General features: G+C 49.4%; 2 protein-coding genes across 2 annotated transcripts in view; one reads left to right on the top strand and one right to left on the bottom strand.

Moving 5' to 3' along the window:
* Positions 1-24,650, top strand: part of LOC308050051 (T cell receptor alpha chain MC.7.G5-like) — a 368,535-nt gene that overhangs the window by 68,896 nt on the left and 274,989 nt on the right. The window lies entirely within an intron of this gene.
* LOC308049816 (feather keratin Cos2-3-like) lies at positions 23,096-23,398 on the bottom strand (the record flags this gene model as incomplete). The annotated part of the gene is made up of 1 exon (XM_080359687.1): positions 23,096-23,398. One exon carries the CDS (start codon positions 23,396-23,398, stop codon positions 23,096-23,098), a length of 303 nt encoding a protein of 100 aa, XP_080215813.1.

The raw sequence follows: 24,650 nt of genomic DNA, 5'->3' as shown, positions 1-24,650 counted from the left end.
AACCTTTAGAAAGGCTGACTAACAATACTTTTGTTTTTTCGCTAGGACAGTTCGCAAATGTTTTAGAGAGCTTTGAATATCCTTGGAGTTTTGATAGAACTGTGATGGTGTTATCTGGTTTGCTGAATGTGTGTCAGTTTGTGCTTCTGTTAAGAGAAATGGCGTTCAACAGGAGGTTTGCGTCTCTTTGTTGTCCTGAGATTTGCGGTGCATCTTCGGAAGCTTTAGCAAAAAGCACTCCTGGCCGCTCGAGAAAGAGCAAAACAGTGAAAGCAGCCACTGCCCCCCCTACGGTGCCTTCGCAGGCTGAAGGTACAGCTCCTACACAGAGTTCTTCTGCCAAGGTCACTTCTGATAACACTAATTCTGCAGCCTTAAAGGCAACCCCCCCTTCTTCACACACTGGGCACTGTTGCTGCTGTAACCATAGCGATCCCTGTGACAGTCAATCAGACTCTGGAAATGAATCAAATGATGGTAAACCCATATCAGCATCAGTTGCTGGTTGTAAGAAAGTCACTAGAAAGACTACCCGTGCAGCAGATGATGGCACAGGGCCAACATCAACCCAAGGGGCACCATCAGGACAGGGAGGAGATGAAGTGACCACCACTCGGTCCTTTTCTCCAGGTGAGCTGAGAGATCTGCGAAAAGACTTTAGTCGTCGTGAAGGGGAGAATATTTTAACCTGGTTGCTCCGATGCTGGGACAATGGGGCAGATACAATTGAACTGGAAGGTGGTGAAGCCAGGCAGCTGGGATCTCTGTCAAGAGATTCCACTATTGATAGGGCAATTTCAAGAGAGTCTAATGCCACTACTCTCTGGACCCGACTCCTGGCAGCTATGAAAGTAAGATTTCCCTACAAGGAAGATTGTATATCCAGGTTAGGGAAATGGAATACTATGGAGAAAGGTATTCAGTTCCTGAGAGAATTAGCTGTGCGAGAGATCATCTATTTTGGACCAAACAGCCAAGAGGGAACAGACCCAGATAGAATCAATTGTACACGACCTCTATGGCGCAGATTTGTACAAAGTGCATCACCTGCATATGCTAAGTCATTGGCAGGAATGCTCTGGTCATCTAGAGGTGGACAAGATATTACTGAAGTGATTGAGCAGCTCCGTGAATTTGAGGACAGCCTTGCTGGTTCTCTACGGGCTTGTGTCTCTGCTGTGGAGAAACTCTGTGAAAAATCTGATGACCGGTTTGAAAAGCTATTGCAAGAAATCAAAGAACTCAGAGAAGACACCATTCACGACCTGCACAAACCTATGTTTCAGCTGTTAGGAAAAGGCGTTTCCAATCTCGAGAGAGAGGACAGAGGCAGCCCACAAAAAGAGGTTCACTGTGGTTCTTCCTGCGTGAGCAGGGAGAAAACATGAATAAGTGGCATGGGAGACCTACCTCAGAGCTTCAGGAACGAGTACGTGAGATAAAAGGAAAAACTCCTAGGAAGGTGACTGCTCCCGTTTACAAAAGGAGCAGAAGAGATTCTGATGCTCTTGAAGGAACCTCTAATTCACATCCAGAGACTGTGCAAAATAGAAATTAGAGGTGCCCTGCCTCCAACCAGGTGGAGGAAAGGGATAACAGAGTTTATTGGACTGTACAAATACGATGGCCTGGTACAACACACCCCCAGGAGTACAAAGCTTTAGTGGACACTGGTGCTCAGTGCACAATAATTCCTTCTAATTATAAAGGAACACAATCCATCAATATTGTTGGAGTGACTGGGGGATCCCAGGAACTGACTGTTGTAGAGGCTGAAATGAGCCTAACTGGAAAAAACTGGCAAAAGCATCCCATTGTGACTGGCCCAGATGCTCCGTGCATCCTTGGCATAGACTATTATTTTCTCTATTCTTATTAGTAGCATTAGTAAAACATCTTTAATTTTTTTAACTCTCTTCTCTCTGTCCTTCTTTTTCTCTCCCGATCACCTGTCCTGAGTGGAAGGGGGGAGAGGGAGGGGCAAAAGGGGGGAGTGGGGGGGGAAGAGGGGGTTAACAATACATCTGCCAGGGTTTTATTGTCACCCCGCAATCTTAACCCTCGACAGATAATTGGCGCCCAACGTGGGGCAAGAGAAAGGGGTAAATTTGGAGATTTTTTGGCTTTTTTCCCTTGTGGGGAAGCTGTAGACCATGATGAGCTCTCCTCTCAGTGTCTTCTTCTCCAGGCTGAACAGACATTAGCCACTCCTCTTACAGCTTCCACTCAAAACCCTTCAGCAACTTCACAGCCCTCCTCTGGACACTTTCCTGAAGCTTTGTATCCTTTTTAAATTGTAGCTCCCAGACCTGCACACGGTATTTCCACAAAGCGATGGCTTTCTCCTTCAGTGGGCAGTATGTAGGTGGAAAAACAACCTATGGGACACAGGCAGGCTTGCAGAATTCTTTAATGAGTCTAAAGAGGGAAATAAGGTCACTCCAGCTAGAGGCCCCAGTATGGCAAGGAGCAGAAGCAGCCAAGAATCTGCTCCCCTTTTCATGTCCAGCTGTCCCAAAAGAGGGGACAGCTTAGCAGCTCACTCCAGGTTGGATTCTGGGGTCCTCATAGCAGGATTTGAGGGGAGCACAAAACAAAGAGAAAAAAAGGGTGAGTGGAAGAGAGGAAAAGTACACATTTTCCATGTGTTCAGAAAGACACCTTTCAGCCTGCCCTTGAAGGACAAGCCAGAGATGACTTGAAAACAACGTCTGGAAACAATGGCATAAAATTTGATTGTCTGTCCGGCACCATGATCTGAGTTCTTAGGGGTCCGTAGCCGAGGCCATTGCCAACATCTTTAGCACGGGGGGCATTTGCTGCAGCTGGAAATGCAGGAGAGGTCACAGCAGCCAGAGTTGATGGGCACTCCGTCACAGCTGAGGATTCTGCCAACAGCAGCAGAGGTGGAGGAGCCCACAACGGTGTTCTGTGGGAAGGAGCTGAGGATGGGGCCAGGCAGGGTCACCACCACAGGGGCGGGCTGGATGATGATAGTGGAGCTCTGGCACTGCCTGACACAGGGCTCAGTGCAGCTGTTGGCCAGTGGGGTGGGGCCACAGGGCTGGCAGGACTGGCACTGGTCATAGCAGGACATGTCTTGAGTGTGGAGCTGCACCTGGAGAGGGGGCAGGGAGGAAGCAAAATGTGAGAATGAGTGAGGAGCAGCCCAGCCCCACACTATGGGGGAGCCAAAGAACATGAAGGGATAGGAGGTGCAGTCTGTGAAAAAATTCATGAGGGCTTCTTAGCTTAGTTGTGCCATGTCCAAAAAGAATCACCAACTCCTATGAAGCTACTGGTTAGTCCCTGAGTCTGGAAGCCACCTCACTACAGTTCCAACCTCTCTCCATTCCTAGCCTTCTCCCCAGCTCCCTCTCTCATAACAAGCTGCCCCATGATCTGGCACAGAACAAAGCTGGTGTCAGCTAAGAGGTCCCTTGAGGTGAGACCTCCTTTTAGAGAAAGCAGAGAAAGAGAAGAGGCTTCACACTCACCTGACTCCCAAGGAGAAGGAGGCAAGAGAAGTGGATGAGAGAGTGAGGAGCTGGGCTGCCTTTTATCGTGCACCCTTACTGCCCCAGGCTGACAGAGGCATCCCTTGCAGAGGTGATTAATCACTGACAAGCTCATCTTGAATGCAAAACATCCCAGCTAATGCTATGGGCTGTGTTTTGTCTTCTTCAGCTGCTGTCTTTCCATTTCCTGCTGTATGCCAAGCACATTCCCTAGTGAAGGCATCTTTTGTGTGACCGGATGAGAGGCTCAAGCATTTCCCGTGCAAAACACATCATTGTGGGCAGAGGACTCAGCTCCCATGATGGAAGAGTCTAGTAACGGACACCTGACATACACTCAACAGGCAACACACATACATACACACATATTTCTAGACCTCTAGTCATCTAGAGTTAATTGAGAAGCCTCAGGACACCCAATGTGGGGCTGTCTACGCTGTGCACAGTCACCACACAGGTGTTGGAATTGGGAGACTCACCTTCTGCAAGTCCTGTTTCCAAGGGTTCAATGTGGTTGAGGGAAGACTGGTCTGAGCCCATTCACCCTCTCAAAAGTCCATTTCCTTCTGTCTGTCTGTTCCTGAGTACTGTGGACATGGATATGGGCTGTACCCATGGGATGGAACTGCTTGTAGGCTCTGGTAGGACAGCCTGTGGGTTCATTTCTCATCGTATGATGAAGCAAGCCATGCCAACAGCAGGTCTGCAGGGTTCACCATGACCTTATGCCAACTGGAGTGAAACCACAATCAGTAATTGCAGGATCTGGGTCTCCAGAAAGATGATTTGTCCCATTTACAGTGCACGACTGCTTTGGGATGGGCTGAGTCCTGTGTGTGAGCTGGTGTCTCTTCTCCAACTGTAGGAAGAATTTGTAGATTCTGTTAAAAGTGAGACTAGAGGAGACCATGAAAATGATCAGAGGGTTGGAACACCTCTCCTATGCAGAAAGGCTAGAGGTGGAGTTGTTCAGTCTGGAGAGGAGAAGGCTCTGGGGAGACGTAATTTCACTCATTCTACACCTAAAGGGACCTTTATGAGAAAGACAGAGAAAGATATTATACTAGGGCCTCTAATGACAGGACAAGAGGCTATGGCTGTAAACAGTAAAAGGTAGATTTAGATTGGACATAAGGATCACAATGATTACATGTTGGTATGATTGAAATTGTCTGTGTGTGTCCTTGGCAATGTGCTGCTGGCAACTGAGAAACTCTCTACTGCTCTCTCCATGAGCACCAGAGAACAGCAGGTTCCCAGGGTCAGAAGGAGCCTGAGTGCAGCTGAATGGTTGCGGCACCAGCCTGCTGGAGATCTGTCCAGGGAAGAGGCAATGAAATGCAGCCCCTGTCTCCTGAGCCCTCTTTTTTCTACCCGTCCAATGTTCTCATTCCTTTGCTGCTGATTTCAGATCCCAACAAAGATGGTTTCACTCCAGCTTGAATCCTTTAGTTTAATGCATTGTAACAATATTCGGAGTGTCTCAGCATGGCTGGCAGTCCCTCCTCCCCATTTTTGCAGGCCAAGACACAGCTGCTCTCCCCAGCGCAAGAGAACTCAGAAGGATGGGGTTTGCTTCATGGACAAGAAGAAAGGCTGAGGGATCCTGCTGACCATGTGCTGGCCAACACTGAGTGGATCTACTTTTGATACCATATCAATGGTGTCTGGGGTGTGGCAGAGCCCCCTCTCCTCTCTAAGCCCAGGACAAATGTCCTTGTGAGCTCATTGACCAGGTGTTGTGTCAGGCAGGGGCTGAGTCCTCACCTTGAACAGGTACTGAGTGGAAGGAACATGGAACCTGAGGTTGCTGTGCTCTGAGTGAAATAACTTGCACAAGAAAACCTGCAGGTTTAGAAATGACACCCAAATGCAGGGAACAGGCAGTACAGGGATCTCTCTTAGCCAGATTGTTCCAGCATGTCCAGGAACTGCCTATTCAAAGGAAAAACAGAAGAGGGACTAAACTGTGGAAGTCCTCTGCAACAGGAGTACAAGCAATGCTCTGGAACATGGGGAGACCTACTTAAGCAACATGCTAAAAGACACAAATAAGAATAGGAAAGGGTTTCTCTGAGAGCTTCAGTAAGTTTCATCCTCGAGCAGCCAGTGGCTCCTGTTTCCGGATCTTGAGATCGGGCACAACTCTGTGAAGCTGGTCCATCTCCCGGGTCAGGGATCTGCAGCTGGCGCTGTGCGGGCGTCTTCTTGCTGGAGGAAGAGTCCATTTCCCAGGAGCGAAAGTTGAGGCCGCGCAAAGCCCCGAATCCCTGTGAGCCCGGGTGAGACCCCCCTGAGCGGCGCAGGCGCAGGACTCAGCCCCGGGGCGGAGCTGGCGGCGGAGAGAGAGGAAGAGAGAGGAAAGGAGGGGAGAGGGAGAGGGGAGGAGGAGAAGGCGGCGGCCGGAGCAGAGAGCCGGGGCTGGCAGGGGCAGCAAGGCGGGGGCAGCGGAGCGGCGGGATGCGGCGGTGGCCGGGCGCAGGGCTGGCGGGACTGGCCGCGGTGCTCCTGGGTGCACAGGGCTGGCGGGGCTGAGTGGGCGCCGGGATTGAGCCTGGGATGTCCCCTGCTGTTCCCTCGGTGCTGACGCGCCATTTCTTTTCTCTCTTGTCTTGTCTTTTTTTTTAAAAAAATTTTTTTTTTCCTTTCCTTTCCTTTCCTTTCCTTTCCTTTCCTTTCCTTTCCTTTCCTTTCCTTTCCTTCCTTTCCTTCTCTCATTTTTTACTTATTTCTTTCTGACTGCTCCAGTGGGAGTTGTCCTGGGAAACAGCAGGTGGGGCTAGCCAGAAAGCAGGTTTTGAGGACCTTATTTGTTCTTTTTCTTCGCGGCAGTGGCTTCAGGCAGAGCTCAGGTGCAGCAGGAGCCATCGGCAGAGACCACCCAGAGCATCGGCATCAACATCACATGCTCGCACCCCAAAATTGATGCAGACTATACGTTTTGGTATCGTCAGCTCCCGGACCAACCACCCGAGCTGGTGGCAAGTGCTGTCCGAGGCACAAAACCAGTGCAGGACCCGCCGGGTTGGCTGTCGGTGGCGGCAGACCGCCGGTCCAGCGCCCTGTGGCTCGAATGGCCCCGGCGCGGGGACGCGGCCGTGTATTACTGCGCCGTGAGAGACACGGTGAGAGGAGCCGGGGCTGCGGCCGGACATGAACCGCAGCGGACGGGGCCGGGCGGGCGTGGCGGGGCCGGGCAACAGCTCCGACCGAACCAGTCAGGGGGCGCTGTCGCTCTGCCCGTCGGGGCCGCCTCGTCCCGCCCGACCCCGGGGCGGTTCCCCTGCCCGACCGGCACCGGCTTCAGCATTAGCACTGGCATCAGCATCTCCGGGTGCTCCTTGCAGTCGCTGTCTGGGCTCAGCACCTCTTCTCATCGACGGCTGCTGAGCGTCTGTGCTCCCGAAGGCAGCAAAGAGTCGCGCTTGGGTAGCGTTACATGTGGAGACTGAGATCGTCTGTGCAAGGTGGGGAGGGGAGTAGGGTTTCTCACAAGGCTCTCCTGCTTCCCCAGAAACGGCTCAGAGCGTTCTGAGAAACGTGGCATCCTCTGGCCTGTCTGTAAAGACCTGCACCATTGTCTCAGAAATGCATCACAGAGGTCACTGATTCTCATCCAGCCCGTGGCAGCCTGGTCCTCTTCTTGCCTCTGTTCTCCTCCTGCCTCTGTCCTCCTGCTATGCTGATGATGCTGAGCTTTTTTTTTTTTTTTCATTTTAGGAAGGCAAAGTGACAGCTGTAAGTCCTTCATATGAGGGCACAGCACAAGGGGTTCACGGTCACACAAATAAATTGATAGCAAATGCTCCAAAAAGATGCTCAACTTAATAGGTGTCTCATCAGAGCTTATTCCCACACACCAGCAGCTCCCACCCAGTGTTTTTTCCCTTCCCAAGGACACACACGAAGATCTCAACAGAACATTTTTAATAACACTGATTAATAACATTTAAATGATGCAATTAGGGATGATATGATGAAGAAACCAGTGCCCCCAGGAGTTACCAGAGTTGCAGTGGGAGTCAGCCCTTACATGGCAAAGGTCCATTTCAACAAACCAGGAACATTTTTCAGAGCTCTGCCATGTTCTCTTTACTGTGGTCTACCACCTGCTTCTCAGCCCTGGCAGGGCCAGACTTTCATCTGCGCTCAAGTGTTTGCCTTGCCGCCATGGTTGTTTTTATTCCTTTGGCACCAACAGACACAAAGGATTTACCCCAGCACACCTCTGATTCCTCTCTCTAGCCTGGGTAGCTGATTCCTTCTGGACAAAACAAAGCTGTTCCAAACAATGCAGTATGTTTCCTCAAGGGAAACACAAATGTAGTTAATCAGGGTGACCTCACCATGTGGCATGTAGTGCTGCTTGTTTTTGTCTTCTCCACAGGTTTCCTCAGAATGCCAGGAATATGGCTGGAATTTGGGAATGAAAAGAGAATTTATAACCTGTGGAAGTAGGGGTAGGCTACTCAAGAGAACTACAAGGATAATGTGAAATTATGCAGGGATAAAATTAGAAGGTCCAAAGCCCAACTAGAGCTAAGTGTGAATACTGCTGTAAAAGAAAACAAAAAAAATGCTTCTATAAATATATCAGCAACAAAAGGAGGGCTAGGGAGAATCTCCACCCTCTGGTGGATGTGGGTGAAAACATAGTGACAGAGGACGAGGGAAAGGCTGAGGTACTAAATGATTTCTTTGTCTCAGTCTTTAATAGTAAGGCCAGTTGTGCTCCAAGTACACAGCCCCCTGAGCTGGAAGACAGGGAGCAAAATGAAGCTCCAAAAATCCAAGGGAAAATGGTTAGAGACCTGCTACACCACTTAGACATTCACAAGTGCCATGGTTGAACCCATGCTAGCAACTTAACCATGATAGCCACTCACTCACTGCCCCCAAGCCTCCTCCAAATAGGGGAAAGAATTTAAAGGGAAGAGAGAAACTTGTGGACTGAGATAAACACATTTTAATTAACAAAATACTAATGCACTACTAGTAAAAATATATGTAAAATAGAAGTAGCCTATAAAAGAAAAGATACTCAATGCAATTCTTCACAAAGTCCATCTGCACCAAGCAGCCAGTCCCAGGAAGCACCACGCTGGTCCCAAACAGCCGATCCCAGAGAGAGTAAAGAGAAAAAGGCAGAAAGGCCCAGAGTCCTCTGCAAATTAGCAAGATACCAAAAGGTCAAACTACAAGTCCCAAAGAGAACTCTTCCAAGCACATGTCTGTCCTTGCTCCAACCAAAACAAAAGCCTAGCCAGAAGATCCTGACTCCCCTTAAATATGAAGCATGATGCTAATGGCATGGAATATTCTTACTGATTAGTCTGGATGTCAGTCAAGCTCTGCCCTATCCATGTCTCACTTCCTTGATTCCTCACACCTGTGGGCAAGGGGCTAACAACATCCTTAGCTCTCAGACCAGAGCAATTAAAAACATTAACTCTGTCTTGGGGTGTTACCTTCTTGTTCTCAAACTAAGTCCAAATAATTACTGTGCTAGCTATGAAAAAGAAAGGTTTCTAACTGCATGAAGAAAATGAACTCATTTTCAGCCAAAACAGTCTATGGGACCCTGTGGGATCCACCCAAGGGTGCTGAGGGAGCTGGCAGAGGTGCTCATCAAACCAATGTGAATCATTTATCAGCAGTCCTGGAAGACCGGGGAGATCCCAATTCACTGGAATTTGTCCCAGCTACAAGAAGGGCCAGAAGAAAGATTCAGGGAATTACAGGCCTCTCGCTCTGACCTCGGTGCCAGGGGAGGTCATGGAGCACATCATCCTGAGTGCCACCATGCAGCACATTCAATACAACCAAGCAATCAGGCCCAGTCAGCATGGGTTTATGAAAGACAGGTCCTGCTTGACCAACCTGATTTCCTTCTGTGACAAAGTGACCTGTTTAGTGGATGAGGGAAAGGCTGTGGATGTTGTGTACTTAGATTTCAGTAAAGCCTTGAACACTGTTTCTCACAGCATTCTCCTGGAGAAAGTGACTGCTCATGGCCTGGGCAGCCATACTCTTCTCTGGGTAAAGAGCTGGTTGGATGGTCGGGCCCAAAGAGTTGTGGTGAGTGGAGTCAAATCCAGTTGGTGGTCAGTCACAAGTGGTGTTCCCCAGAGCTCAGTATCGGGATCAGTTCTGCTTAATTTCTTTACCAGTTATCTGGATGAGTTCACCCTCGATAAGTTTGTAGATGACACCAAGTTGGGTGGGAGTGTTGATCTGCTTGAGTGTAGGAAGACTCTATAGAGGGATTTGGACCAGCTGGATCATTGGGCTGAGGCCAATTGTATAAGGTTCAACAAGGCCAAGTGGCAGGTCCTGCACTTGTATCACAACAATCCTATACAAGGCTAGAGGCTTGGGGAAGAGCAGCTGGAAAGCTGCCTGGCAGAGGGATCTGGGGGTGCTAGTTGACAGCCAACTGAATATGAGCCAGCAGTGTGCCCAGATGGCCAAAAAGTTCAATAGCATTGTGACATGCATCAAGAATAGTATGGCCAGCAGGACCAGGGCAGTGATTTTCCCTTGTACTTGGCACTAATGAGGCCCCACCCTGAATACTGTGTTCAGTTTTGGGCCACTCATGACAAAAAAAAATGACCTTGAGGTGCTGTAGTGAGTTCAGAGAAAGACAACAGAGCTGGTGAAGGGTCTGGAGTACACGTCTTATGAGAAGAGGCTGAGGAGATCTGGGGTTGTTTAGCTTGGAGTAAAGGAAGCTGAGGGGAGACCTTCTTGTTCTCTACAACTATCTGAAAGGAGGGTGTAGCATGGAAGTTGTTAGTCTCTTCTCCCAAGCAGCAACAGATAGGATGAGAGAAAATGGCCTTAAACTACGCCAGGGGAGGTTTAGATTGAATATTAGGAAAAATTCATTTACAGGAAGGGTTTGTCAGGCATGGGAACATGCTGCCCAAGGTGGAGTCACCATTCATGGAGATGTTTACGAGACATATAGATGAGGCTCTTAGTGAAATGGTTTAGTGCTAGATTTAGGTTATGGTTGGACTCCATCTTGATCTTAACGGTCTTTTCCAAACAAAATGATTCACAAAATCACAGAATGACAGAATGTCAGGGATTGGAAGGGACCTCAAAAGATCATCTAGTCCAATCCCCTTGCCGGAACAGGAACACTTAGATGAGGCTACACAGGAACATGTCCAGGCGGGTTTTGAATGTCTGCAGAGTAAGAGATTCCACAATCCCCCTGGGCAGCCTGTTCCAGTGTTCTGATACCCTCACTGAGAAGAAGTTTCTTCTCAGATTTAAGTGAAACTTCTTGTGTTCCAGTTTGAACCCATTATCCTTTGCCCTACCATTGGTTGTCACTGAGAAGAGTCTGGCTCAGTCCTCCTGACACTCACCCTTTATATATTTGTAGACATTAATAAGGTCACCCCTCAATCTCCTCTTCTCCAAGCTAAAGAGACCCAGCTCCCTCAGCCTTTCTTCATAAGGGAGATACTCCACTCCCTTAATCATCTTTGTGGCTCTGCGCTGGACTCTCTCCAGCAGTTCCCTGTCCTTCTGGAACTGGAGGGCCCAGAACTGGACACAATATTCCAGGTGTGGTGTCACCAGGGCAGAGTAGAGGGGAAGGAGAACCTCTCTTGACCTACTAACCACCCCCCTTCTAATACACCCCAGGATGCCACCAGCCTTCTTGGCCACAAGGGCACAGTGCTGACTCATGGTCATCCTGTTGTCCACCAGGAACCCCAGGTCCCTTTCCCCTACGCTGCTCTCTAATAGGTCATAACCCAACTTATAATGGAACCTGGGGTTGTTCTTACCCAGATGCAATACTCTACACTTTCCCTTGTTATATTTCATTAAATTTTTCCCTGCCCAACTCTCCAGCCTGTCCAGGTCTCTGGATGGCAGCACAGCTTCCAGTGTCAGACACTCCTCCCAGCTTGGTGTCATCAGCAAACTTGCTGATAGTGCACTCCATTCCCTCATCCCAATCGTTGATGAATATATTGAATAATACTGGCCCCAGTATTGACCTCTGAGGCACTGCACTAGATACAAACCTCCAACTGGACTCTGCCCTATTGGCCACAACTCTCTGGTTTCTTTCCTTCAGCCAGTTCGCAGTCTGCCTCACTACCCGATTGTCCAGACCACACTCCCTCAGTTTAGCTGTGAGGATGCTGTGGGAGACTCTGTCAAATGCTTTACTGAAGTCAAGGTAGACCACATCCACCGCTCTGCCATCATCTATTCACCTCATTATGTCCTCATGAAAGGTGATGAGGATGGTCAAGCACAACTTCCCCTTGGTGGAGCCATGTTGACTGCCCCTGATGACCCTCTTATCCTTGATCTGCTTTGAGATGGCACCAAGGTGAAATCATTCCATCACTTTCCCAGGGATGGAGGTGAGGCTGACAGGTCTATAGTTACCCAGGTCCTCCTTCTTGCCCTTTCTGAAGAACAAATTCTATGGGGAGAACAGCTTAAGCAACAGACTAAAAGAAATTATGAGAATTGGAATGGAAGTCTCTGGGAGTTTCTGCAATTTCCATCCTGGAGCAGCCTGACCAAATGGGAACTGTTCAAAGTGGGGGTTGATCTAGATGATCTCTGGAGATCCTTGCTGACCTCCATTCTGACTTGGTGATTCCCCAACACCACTGCACACCCATGGGCACATTTGCCCTCATACGGCATCTGCCACAACACAACTTTCAGTCATTGTGCTGGGACTACACAGAGGCAGCTGAAAGGAGGCGCTCAATCTCCTCACTGCCAGCCGCAGGAAATCTGGAATCCAGCCCCTGAGCTGGAGACAGCTCCGGGAAGCTGATGCATCCCCTGGGTTAAGGTCCTGCAACTGCCCCAGGCTGCAGCTGTGCGGGCTTCTTCATGCTGGAGGAGCGGCAGAGACCCGGAGACCTGTGAGCCCGGGCGAGGCCCCGAGCGCTGTCGGAGGAGGAGGAGGAGGAGGAGGAGGAGGAGGAGGAGGAGGAGGAGGAGGAGGAGGAGGAGGAGAAAGAAGAAGAAGAGGGGGCGCGGCCGGAGCAGGGAGACGGGACTGGCGGAGGGCAGAGAGGCGCGGGCGGCGGACCGGCGGGATGCGGCGGTGCCGGAGCTCAGGGCTGGCGGGATTGGCCGCGGTTCTCCTGGGTGCGCGGGGCTGGCGGGGCTGGGTGGGGGACGGGGCTGAGCCTGGGGTGTTCCCAGGGGACCTCAGCGCCAACTCCTCCCTCTTCTTCAGCATGTCCTTTCTTTCCCTTTCCCTGCTTCTTCGACACCTTTTATGATCCTTTCCCAACCCTCCACGTCCCCTCTTCCTATTTTGCCTGTATCTCCACTACATCTGAGTGTACGAGCCTGCTTTCATGCACCATCTCCTTCCTTGTGCATTTGGCAGTTCTTATTGCCCTGAATGTAGCCCTCTGTCCTTCACTGTAAGAACCCCTCTCCCTGTCTACTGTTTTTCTCTTTGTCCATTCACCCACCCATTTTTGAACACATCTGTCCAAGCATTTACCATTCGCAACCCCTCTGCCTATTCTGAGACCACTTTCTCATCTATTCTTCTGCTTCCTCTGTACCTGTCAGCATAAGCTTGCTTTCTTGCAGGGTGCTGTTATTCCATACATCCTCTCATCCCCTGTGCATTTAGCATTTATTCTTCTTCTGCATTGATCCCTCTGTCCTTCACTGTAACAAACCCAGCTCTCTTGTCCCCACTCCCTCTCACCCTTCTTGTATCCATGCACATGATTTTCATTCTGTCTCTCCATGAATCTATTTCAAAGTCCATCCTAGACTTTTTTCCTGACTCTGCAAACCCATACCACGTTCATGAGCACACGTTGCCATTGATTCTGGACTTGTACTGCCTCACTCCAATATTCCTAGCGATTTCTCTGGGAAAAGATTCATCAGAGCTCAGTGACAGAATCACAGAAAGTTAGGAACTGGAAGAGACCTCAAAAGATCCTCTAGTCCAATCCCCCTGCCAGAGCAGGAACACCTAGATAAGGTTACACAGGAATGTGTCCAGGTGAGTTTTGAATGTCTGCAGAGAAGGAGACTACACAGCCTCCCTGGGCAGCCTGGGCCAGGCTCTGCCACCTTCACTGAGAAGAAGTTTCTTCTCATATTTAAGCTGAACCTCTTGTGTTCCAGTTTGCACCCATTACCCCTTGTCTTACTATCGGTTGTCACCGAGAAGAGCCTGGCTCCATCCTCGTGACACTCACCCCTTATATATTTATAAACATTAACGAGGACTTTCAATGATGTTTGGTCTTTCCTTCTCCTTTCTCGGCAGTGACTGTGGGCAGAGCCCAGGTGCACCAGGAGCCATCGGCAGAGACCACCGAGGGTGTCGGCATCAGCATCAACTGCTCACATCCCAACAGACGGTCAAATGAGTTCGTCCTATGGTATCGTCAGCTCCTGGGCCAAGGTCTCGAACTCCTCGTGAGCGGTATTAAAGGCTCCAAAGCGCTGTCGGGGTCGCCAGGGCGGCTGTCGGTGGCTGCAGACGGCCGGTCCAGCGCCCTGTGGCTCGAACGCCCCCGGTGCGGGGACGCGGCGGTGTATTACTGCGCCGTGGGAGACACGGGGAGAGGAGCCGGGGCTGCGGCCGCGCACGAACCGCCGCGGGCGGGGTCCGGTGGGTGTGGCGGGGGCGGGGAGACAGTCCTGGTCGACCCGCCAGGGGGCGCTGCCGATCCGCCCGCCGGTGCCGCCTCGCCTCGCCCGATCTCGGAGCGGTTTCCCCGCCCGACCGGCACCGGCTTCAGCATCAACATCGGCATCGATATCGGCACCAGCTTCACTCCCAGCGGGACGCGACAGCGGGGAGGAATCTCGAGCGGAGCAGTGCCAGTGTTCGGCGGTGCCCGAGAAAGAGCGGTTGCAGCCACTGTCCCCGCCGGCTCCCGGCGAGGAGCAGCGACTTTCTGCTCTGCAGAGGGAGGCAAGCAGCAGGTATCCTCCTGCCCGTGGGCAGCCGCACAGCCCTCGCTCCTGCGGCACCAACTGCCCATTGCTGCTGCTCAACGGGCAGGCCCTGGGGATCTCTTTCAGAACCCAGCTGGCTCAATGCTCAAACAAGCAATTGCTTTGACACGACAGCAGAACTGCTTTCTTGCTGGTAACTTTGTAAATAGGCTCAGATACACAATTACAAATGTAATCCTCCAGCTTCACACTCTACTTTGCAGATGCTCCTTTTGATGTTAGAAAGTCAACCTGTAGACACTGAAGTTCTACCTCGACACGAACATGAGAAGGAGATAATGAGTGTCACAGACACCTGCAAGTGTATCCCACAGTGTTTGGTGTTTAGGACATAGAGCTTGTTGCACAGGATTCCTCTTCACCTCAAATTGAGAGCCTTTGGTATTGAAGTGAAACCCAGGAGATAGGAAAGAATCTTGAACTGGTCACTTGTTGAAAGACACACCTGATGCTCAAGTTCAGACCTCAAGAGTGAGCCACAAAGAGACCTGCTAAGTTGCTCTACAGGGCTGAGGGTCTGAGGTGAAGAAGAGCTGGGAAGAGGCTTCTGGGCCCAGATAGGCCCCAGATCCCTCGTCCTGGGTCCAGACAGGCCCCAGGGAGGCCCGTGTAGCTATAGGAGCTGACACAGCTCTGAAAGTCCATGTCCACAGGTTTTGGAAACAGAGAACCCTGTTCCCTGCCTCAGCTGGGGACAGTTGTGGCAGCTGTAGTTGTATTACAAGGGAACTCTTGGCAGGTTTCCAGTCACTGGAGAGCAAAGCCCGGAGTCCTTCTGCCACCGCCTTGACTGAACAACAGGACTCTAAAGGCCTTGTGGGAGCAGGGTTGGGAATGGGAGCTGCTATACTAAAACCCAGTTTTCTACAGTTCCTGCCAACTGTGTGATCAAAGGGCCCTGGGTGAGAAGTGGCAGAGGAGCCCTGCTCCAGGCATCAGACATCAGAAGACATTAAAATCAAGCAGCCCTTTTTCTTCCCTGGGTATTGGGGTTCAGGGCTCCAGGACAGGACCAGAAGCTGGAGGTTGCGGTTAATGTGGGGAGGTCAAGGGTCACAGCAGGACTGCCTGTACAATGGGGAGTGTGTTACCCTGTCATCCCAAGTGATATGGGTCTGCTCTGCCAGCCCTATTGGAGGCTTCACATGACCCTATTTATTTCAGAGGACCCTAGTCAGCATTGATGGGGAACTGATGGCAGCCCTCAGTGTCCTGCACTCCATTGTGTCTCAGGTCCCAAAAGCAAGGAAGGACAAGCAGGACAGATCCAGGCTCAGGCTGTTTCTCCAACATCACTGGGCTGTCCCAGGGACCTTCTCAAATGCTACTGAGAAAGACAGCACAGCTGACAAGGGTGGGCATCAGCCTGTCCTTGGGCACTGGTACCTGGACCTGGCTGCAGGACTAAAAGCCAAGTGCCCAACACTGGATGTGGAAATGCCCTGACACATCTAGCATGAAGCATAGTGATTTGCATATTTTTAATTAAAAATAGAAAAAGTACATTCATAAACTGGATACAGGAATCTATATCACAGAGGAAATGTTTGGTTACATCTGACCCACACAATGTCAGCCTGGGTGTCAGAAAGGCCAGCAGAGAGATGTCCAGAAAAACTCCCAGCCAGGAGCTGAGCACCAGCTGAGCAGAGGACACTGTTCTTGAGGGAGCTGTATCTCAAGGGGTAACCAAAGGCTAAGTAGCTGTCACTGACTGCACAAAAAGGAAAAAAATAGGGAGAAAAGAAAGAACAACTGGAGGATGCAGGTACTGGAGGAATAGATCTGGCTAGTCCCCAAGCATGACTTCTATGGCTTTGGGAACAACATCCATGGTGTATCAGAGCTCCAAAAATTACAGCAGAAATAGTACATTGGAGTATGGAAACTGATGTTCATCCACACGAGGGGTATGACGGATGCATTGCCTATTTCTGCCAGGGAATACATCAGTGCAAATACCACCACTAGGGACACCCAGAAATGCCAAGTGCCTGGGAAGGCAAGAAGGATGAATTCTTCCACACTTGTCCCATTTGCAGTGTGTCCAGAAGTGTTGGCATTCATCCACAAAGACAGGAACATTTCTGTGAGCATTTGCACGCCTGCGCTGGTCCTTCAGAATCTACTAGTAGTGAAACAAAACCATAATCCCAGATAAAGTGGTTGGTGCATAGCACAGAGAAACAACATCTACCCTAATTTAATTTGTCAGTGAAATCACTTGCTTTAGAAACAGGTTTGGACAATTAGATCTGACCTGGAGGTTAGACCTACACCGTCAAATGGACATATAAAATTATATACAAGATCAGGCACAAACATCTCCTTTAAAACATGGTTAATGCAGTTTCTTCCATGAGATGAAAATCTCACTTAGGGAACTGTGGAGGGCAGGCTAGGGGTCTCCAGCTGTGTGAAAGGTTGTTGCAGATGAAGGGAATAACATACCTGCACTCTTCGAGACAGGAAATACTGAGATGCAATCTCAGCACATGACACTGAGGGAACTGGAAACTGTCAAGACAATGTGACACTGAGAGAAATTTTCTCAACTCTTCAGTTGATCACAAGGGTTTCTGTGTGAGTCAGTACAGGCAGGATGCAGGAACAACTAACAAAATGACGTATGAAATTTATTTTCATTACCTCACCAGCCACTCTTTCCCCAAAGCAGCATCCAGGGAGAGGCAATCAACCAGGGAGACAGACACCTTGGAACTCAGTCTTTGCTGGAGGATCCATGAACCTGCTGGTTTTGCCTGTTTTTCAGGGATTCATAAAAGTGTAGTTTACCACTCTGCTTTGATCTTTCACACAGCAGGACAGTAATCTCAAGTATGTTCTACATGGTGTCTCTAAGTCTATTACAGGACAATATTATCTAAACACAAGCTTGTACTTGTCCAGCACACAAGGTTAAGTAACCATTAGTATGATACATGTATATCTTGTACCCAGCTGCAAGTCACTTGTGCGTGCTTACGACCCTCCTCACCAATCTTCTGTTATTTTCCTACAGTTTCCTACTGAGATGTCACTGGCACAGGGCAGCAGGTTATTATGACAGTCATTACTCAAGGACTCCTGAGCTTGTATATTTGCTTTCTTCCAAGTCTTCCAAGTGCCATGTACCTGAGGTATAATGCGGAAGTTTGTGCAGAGCACACCACCGTCTTATGCCCACACTTTAGGATTACTCACCCTTTCAAAAGACAATTGATCAACTGTGGGTGAAGTAGCAGATATGTCGTGGCAATATGAAGACACTCTTTCTTCTCCCCTACAAGCCTGTGTCACAGCTGTGGAGAAACTGTATGACAAACTGTTCAAGAGGGAGGATAGATCCTACTCATCACATACACAGACCCGAGTCACAGCTATTAGAAGATGCCCTTCTGCAGCACCAGCTCGAGAGAAACATAATATGTCATGAGGTGAATTATGTTTTTTTCTGTGTGACCAGGGGGGAGATATGAATAAATTGCATGGAAAACCCACTGCTGACCTACAAGAATGGGTATATGAGTTGAAAAAGAAATCTCCCAAGAGAAAAGCTGCTCCAGTTTCCGGTGGGAGATTTTCCTACCAGAGACTGTGCAAAGCACCAGTTAGTGGGGCCCTGCCTCCAGTCAGGTAGATGAGAGGGACAATGACAACTGAGTTTGTTGGACTGTGTGGATTTGGTGGCCTGGTACATCAGAACCACATGAGTGTAAAGCCCTGGTAGACACTGGTGCACAGTGTACAATGATGCCATTGAATCATAAAGGGTCAGTATCCATCAATATCGAAGGAGTGGCTGGGGGTCCAAGGAATTGACTGTATTAGAGACTGAAGTGAGCCTAACTGGAAATGAGTGGGAAAGGCACCCTGTTTTGACTGGTCCAAATGCTCCATGTGTCCTTAGTGTAGACTACCTAAGGAGAGGGTATTTTAAGGACGCAAAAGGGTATAGATGGGTCTTTGGTATAACAGCTGTAGAGACTGAGGATGTTAAAAAGCTGTCTGCTTTGCCTGGTCTTTCTCATGACCATTCTGTTGTAGACTGCTTAAGGTTAAAGAGCAACAGGTACCAATTGCTACCACAACAGTGCACAGATGACAATATCGCACCAACTGAGATTCCCTGATCCCCATTCATAAAGTGACCTGACAACTAGAGAGTGAAGGATTGATCAGTAAGACTTACTCACCTTTCAACAGTCCTATATGGCCTGTGCCAAAGCCTAATGGAGAATGGAGACTGACTGTAGATTATCATGGCCTAAATGACACCCTCTCACAGCCACCACTGTACTCCCACAAAGGACAATCTTATGTGCACACAGACTGGGTAAAGTCTCTGCAGTTTAGCTCCACATAGGGAGACCATACATCAGTCACCAACATCGTTAGCATAAGAACATCCCCACACCCACTTCATTAACACACTCAACCTCTGCATGGCCACACCAAGAAGGGGGTTTCTGTGGGGGGTCTCATGGGTTTGTCAGAGATGGATAAAGTTCTCTCTTCACACAGGCCATCACACAGAGTCATCTTCTGCAAGTCCTGTGTCAATGTGGTTGAGGGGAGACTGATCTGCACTTGCTGTGCAAGGGAGATGTCGCTAATGAGAGTAACGTGCCCAGCTTGAGGCCATTCACTCACTCAAAAACTTTTTCCCTGCTGTCCATCTGTCTTTGAGTACCTTGGCATGGATACAGGCTTTAGCCATGGGATGGAGGTGCTTAGAAGGCTAAATAGATGGAAACCTCCTGAGAAATGACAGTAAAAAGACCGGAAGACTCAATGCATATCTCTCCTCAGTTTTCACTCATATGTCTTCCCCTCAGGCCTACAACATCCCTGAAAGTTACCACAGATCCTATGGAAAGGAAGCAGCACCCACAGCAGAAGAAGAAAGAACTAAGGAGCTCTTAATACCGTTTGGACATACACATGTTAATGGGAATACTTGGGATGCATCCAAGTGTGTTCAAGGAGCTGACTGGACAGTCTCTACTCAGTCCTGGAAAGAAGATGGAGCAAATACTCTCAGAAACCTTTTCTAAACTCATGAAAGGCCATAAGGAAGTTGGGAGCAGCTCACATGGGTTTGCTAACGGCAAATCATGCCTCACCATCCTCATTGGTTTCTGTGAGTAGGTGACTGGCACTGTGGGGAAGGAGAGGGGCACTGGCTGGGGTGTACCTTGACTTTAGCAAGACATTTGATATACCTTGATGGGTGCACACAGATGCACATAGAGTTGTACACACTCACAGCATGCACACACAAAGATGTGTGCCATTGGGGAATTTTTGTAGTATACTTTGAGGCAAATTAAAAACATGCTTTTGCTTAGGTATGAAAAGTGACTCACCAAATTATCAATGTACTGGACAGTGTCCTACCATCATAAGCAGTTCTACAGGCTGTCTGCAAAGATATGTCACAAACCAGTTCCTTATGTACACTGGCACCGGCACCAGCCCTGTGAGCACTGGCATGAGGCAGCTCAGCCTGGCATTGTGTCTATCCCCCAGCACCAGCTCTGCTCCCCATAGGTGACCACTGAACGTTCATATTCCAGGATTGCTGCAAGACAATGCTGCAGCTGTTCCTCATCTCCTCTCCAAGGGAAACTGCACTCCCTTACAAGGATCCTTCTGTTTCTGGCATTGCTTGGTCACAAATTACCACTACTGAGCAGTTCCAATTGGAATTTCCCCTTCAACGCACAAACAAATTCACACACAGGGGCACAACCAAAAATGTGAGCTTAGACGCACCCAAAGAGCAACTCATACATCTGTACTTATACAGAGCTTACATGCTTACACTTTTATATGTTCCTGCATACATGCTCCTGTACACAGATGTACACACAGAAAAGCAAACATCCACAGACACCTATGTCCACAAAATTACCCATATGCGGACCAGTCACACACAGTCATAGTCTCCTGCATGAAGGCACGTGTGTGTGCTGAAACACATACACACTCACAGACAGCTTCCCAAACACACACATACACAGAACACTTGCGCACATCCACGTTTGCATGTGTATTACCACAGGCACATACATGTACATGTGAATGCACACATGAGCACAGCCAGAGGAGCACATACCTGAGCACCGTTGTGGACACACACCACAGAGAACGAGGTCTCCCAACACCAGCTCTCAGCCCCTCTAGATGAATCTATTCAAGTACTTCAGAGCCTACAGTAAAGACAACAAATCAGTCACTGGCCAGCCCCATCAGCTTACTGAGCTCCAGGGTTTGGCAATGGTTCAGTCAGCTGCTTTCTCACTGTAAGACAGAGACAAACCAGAGCAGAGTCAATGCTGTCACAGCCTCTCCAGACATGGAACCTCTCCATGTTCCAAGTTGGTGTGTAATGGATAATATAAAAAATGAGAGAATAGCCCCACTGTTGCAGCCACACAAAGAATTCCCACATTACAAGGAAGAGAAAATCCTGCAGTGTTAGAAGCTTCCACCTGACCCTGTTGATCTTCTCAAGGGTCTGGGACCAGCCCCTGCCCTTTTACAGGGAGTGGTGCCACAGTGGCAGCCTCATGCGGCAGCAGAAGGGTGTGTGTCTGGGACAAGCCAGACTCCCCTGAGGTTACAGACACAGGCTGGGACATCAGAAGGGAGGTAGGTACTAGTGAACTAGTCTCTAGACTCGCTTTAATTTAAATACTCTCTCTTCAAAAGGCAGAGAAATGCAGGAGCAACATTAATTTACAGAGCAGCTGAAGAAATGGTTTGGCTGTCCTATGAATGTACACACATTCTTTTCCTTTTTTCCCAAATTGTAATTGATGTGCTGCCCGTTTTTCTTCTTGTGTTTTGCTTGTGGGTGCATGCGGTGTGATTGCCTGCAGCATGAGGAAGCTGCCTGCAGCCTCTTCTGTTAACCTTGAGCTGGCTGAGTGTATCTTGCAGCCCAGGCTCCTGTATGCAAAACAGTCTCTGCACATAATAATACAAGAATAATAAGGGTGTATTTGGTTAACCTGGAAAGGTTTTGGTAGTGAAGGGATTGCAAGGATGGCTTCTATGAGAAGATGCCAGAAGCTGACCCCATGTCACACATTGCCAGTGACAATTGGCTCCAAGATGGACCTACTGCTGACCAAAGCTGAGACTATCAGTGGCACTGGTAGCACCTCTGTGATAACATATTTAAGAAAAGGTGAATACTGGTGTGCAGAAGCTGCAAAAAAATGAGTGAAAAAAAGTGAGAGAAACAACAACGCAGACACCCAGGTCAGTGAAGAAGGAAGAGGAGGCTCCTGACAGAAACTGTGGCCCCTGGAGAGCAACCCACAGAGCAACAGGTTTTCTAGCAGAACCTGTGGCTGCATGAGGGACCGTGCTGGTGCATTCCATCCCTGAAGGACTATAGCCCATGAAAAGGACCTGCATTGGAGAAGTTTGTGAAGGACTATCTGCTGTGGGTGGGATTCCGCCCTAGAGCAGAGGAGTAGCAGATCTGAACCATTAGGAACTGACTGCAACCCCCCTTTCCCAATCACCTCCTCTATTTGATAGGAGGAAGCAGAAGATTTAGTAGTGCAGTTGAGCCTGGAAAGAAGGGAAGGGTGGGAGAAAGTTTTTAGTTTTGTTTTATTTTTCACCGTCCTACCCTCTTACAGTTAAATACAATTTTTACTCTCATGACCTTCAGCAGTGTGGGAGACTTTTCCTGCTACTCCTGCCCATGCCAACCAGCCATGTCCTATACATTGGGTGATGGAGGAGAAAAAGAGGTGCAGCAGCAGCTATGGGCCATCCCAAGAGCTGTTCCCAGCTATATTACTATTGCCATTTTGAGGTGCAAATCATCTTCCAGAGATCCAGATCCACCCCCTGCCACCTCAGCTCAGTTCTGGCCATAGCAAGGAAACATCCTTCCTTCAGAGCTCAGGGGGCTGTTGAGTCTTCAGGTCTCCTGCCTTTCTGGGCATTTGTGGGAAGAGACATAGCAAGGCAAGGCCTGAAGGTTACTGGCAGCAGAGCAGCCAGAGATGACTTCCTCAGCTCCAAGTGATGGTGCCCAAAAGAGGAGCCACTGCAGAGTGTCCCAACCTCCCATTCCTCTATCAATGAAGAAGGATCCCCTTGTGCCCTCACCCCCTTTCCACTCCAGAGTAACACCATTCTCCTTTGGCAGCTTGGGGAGTGTCCACAGAGGGAAGGACCACATAGAGGCCAGGCTTGAATGCAGCAGAACTTTAATGCATAAAAGAGGGAAATAAATTCACTGCAAGTGGAGAACAACAGTGCAGGAATCCCCAAAGGAACCCACAAGTCTGCAGTCCATAGTCAGGAAGAAGTTAATGAATGATGTTCAACTGCCTGCCCCGTAGAGAGAGACAGCTGATCCCCACCAGGCTGGACCTGGGGGAAACTTGTTGCCAAGGGGAACCGAAGCAATCAAAGAAAAGGGAAAAAAAGGCAAAACCATTCAGCTCTCCTGAAAACACATCAAATAGCTCAATCCTTTGCCCAGCACCATGTTTCCCGGTCCTTGAGGTGTCTCCCTGGGCCTTTCCCCAGCATCTTTATCAACGCAGGTACCTTTTGCCAAAGTAGCGGCTGGAAATGCCAGAGAGGTCACAGCAGCCAGAGTTGATGGGCACTCCGTCACAGCTGAGGATTCTGCCAACAGCAGCAGAGGTGGAAGAGCCCACAACAGTGTTCTGTGGGAAGGAGCTGAGGATGGGGCCAGGCAGGGTCACCACCACAGGGGAGGGCTCAATGACAACGGTGGAGTTCTGGCACTGCCTGACACAGGGCTCATTGCAGCTGTTGGCCAGTGGGGTTGGGCCACAGGGCTGGCAGGGCAGGCACTGGTCATAGCAGGACATGTCTTGAGGGTGGAGATGAACCTGGGAAAGAGTGCAGGGAGGAAGCAGAAGACAAGAGTGGGTGAGGAGCAGACTGGTTTCCCTGGTCAAAAAGGAGCCAAGGCCACTTCTGTGTGGGGAGCTGGAAGATGTGCCAGGAGCCACACAGTCTTCATCACCCTATAAGGAGTAGCTTGGTCCAGGGAGGCTCTCTCCTACTGAATAAATGAGAATCCCCCTCTGCCACATCCCAGCCTCTCTCTAAGCAGACCTCTCCACTTCCATCTCCCATGACAAGAAGATGCAAACCTGAGGACAGGATATATCGAATAACAGAAGACATGTCTATTGATGAGAGAAAGGTCAAGTTGGAAGAGAATCAGACTCACCTGGTTCCCAGTCAGAAGGAGGTAAGAGAAGTGGATGAGAGAGCAGGGACTTAGGCTGCCTTTTATATCTGCTCTTCATTGCCGCAGGACCAGAGGCACCCTTGGCAGAGGTAATAATTTTCTGACAAGCTCATCTTGAATGCAAACCATCACAGCTAATGAGATGGGCTGCACTTTACTTTCCAACACTACTGCCTTTTCATTTCCAGGTTTGTGCCATGTCTGTTCCTCAATGAAATATACTTCTGATCCCTGGGATGAAAGGTCCCAGGATTTCTAGGGCAGGAATGCAGCAGTGCAGGCAGAAGACTCAGCTCAAGTGCTGGATGGGTCTAAGAGCAAGCAAATTATGTGAGCCAGAGTCAGTCTATTGGGGCTGTTTGTTATACCAGCCTCAGGACGAACCTCCAACCATTCTTGACTGCACGCCCATGGGCTCCTATGCTTGAGGACATGCCATGTCCTCATATTTGCATCCCTCCTCAGCTCACCCCAGTGGTCCCATCTTTTTTGTCAGTGTCGTGCTGTTTGGTCTTGACCCCATCCTGCCTAACACTGCCCAGTCCCCAGGAGTCCTCAGCAGTGTCCATGAACTTCTCTGACATCATGGTTCGTGGTGCTCCTATGGATGTTCTTTTCCTGTGTGTACTTGTATGTAGATAGGTTGTTGTGGATACATGTGCAATCAAAGATTTGTCTATAATTGCAAACAGTTGTGCATGAGGCTCTGTATGTGTGTCCTTGTGTGTCACTGATCATAAGAGAATGTGCTGCTCATGGCAGAGACACTCTTCACTGCTCTGTCCGTGAGCACCACAGAGCAGCAGGTTCCCAGGGTCAGAAGGAGTCTGAGTGCAGGTGAGTGGTGATGGTACCAGCCTGCT

This window comes from Nesoenas mayeri (genome assembly GCF_963082525.1).
Source record: "Nesoenas mayeri genome assembly, chromosome: 26".
Classification (NCBI taxonomy): domain Eukaryota; kingdom Metazoa; phylum Chordata; class Aves; order Columbiformes; family Columbidae; genus Nesoenas; species Nesoenas mayeri.
This window is presented reverse-complemented; position numbering and strand designations above follow the sequence as displayed.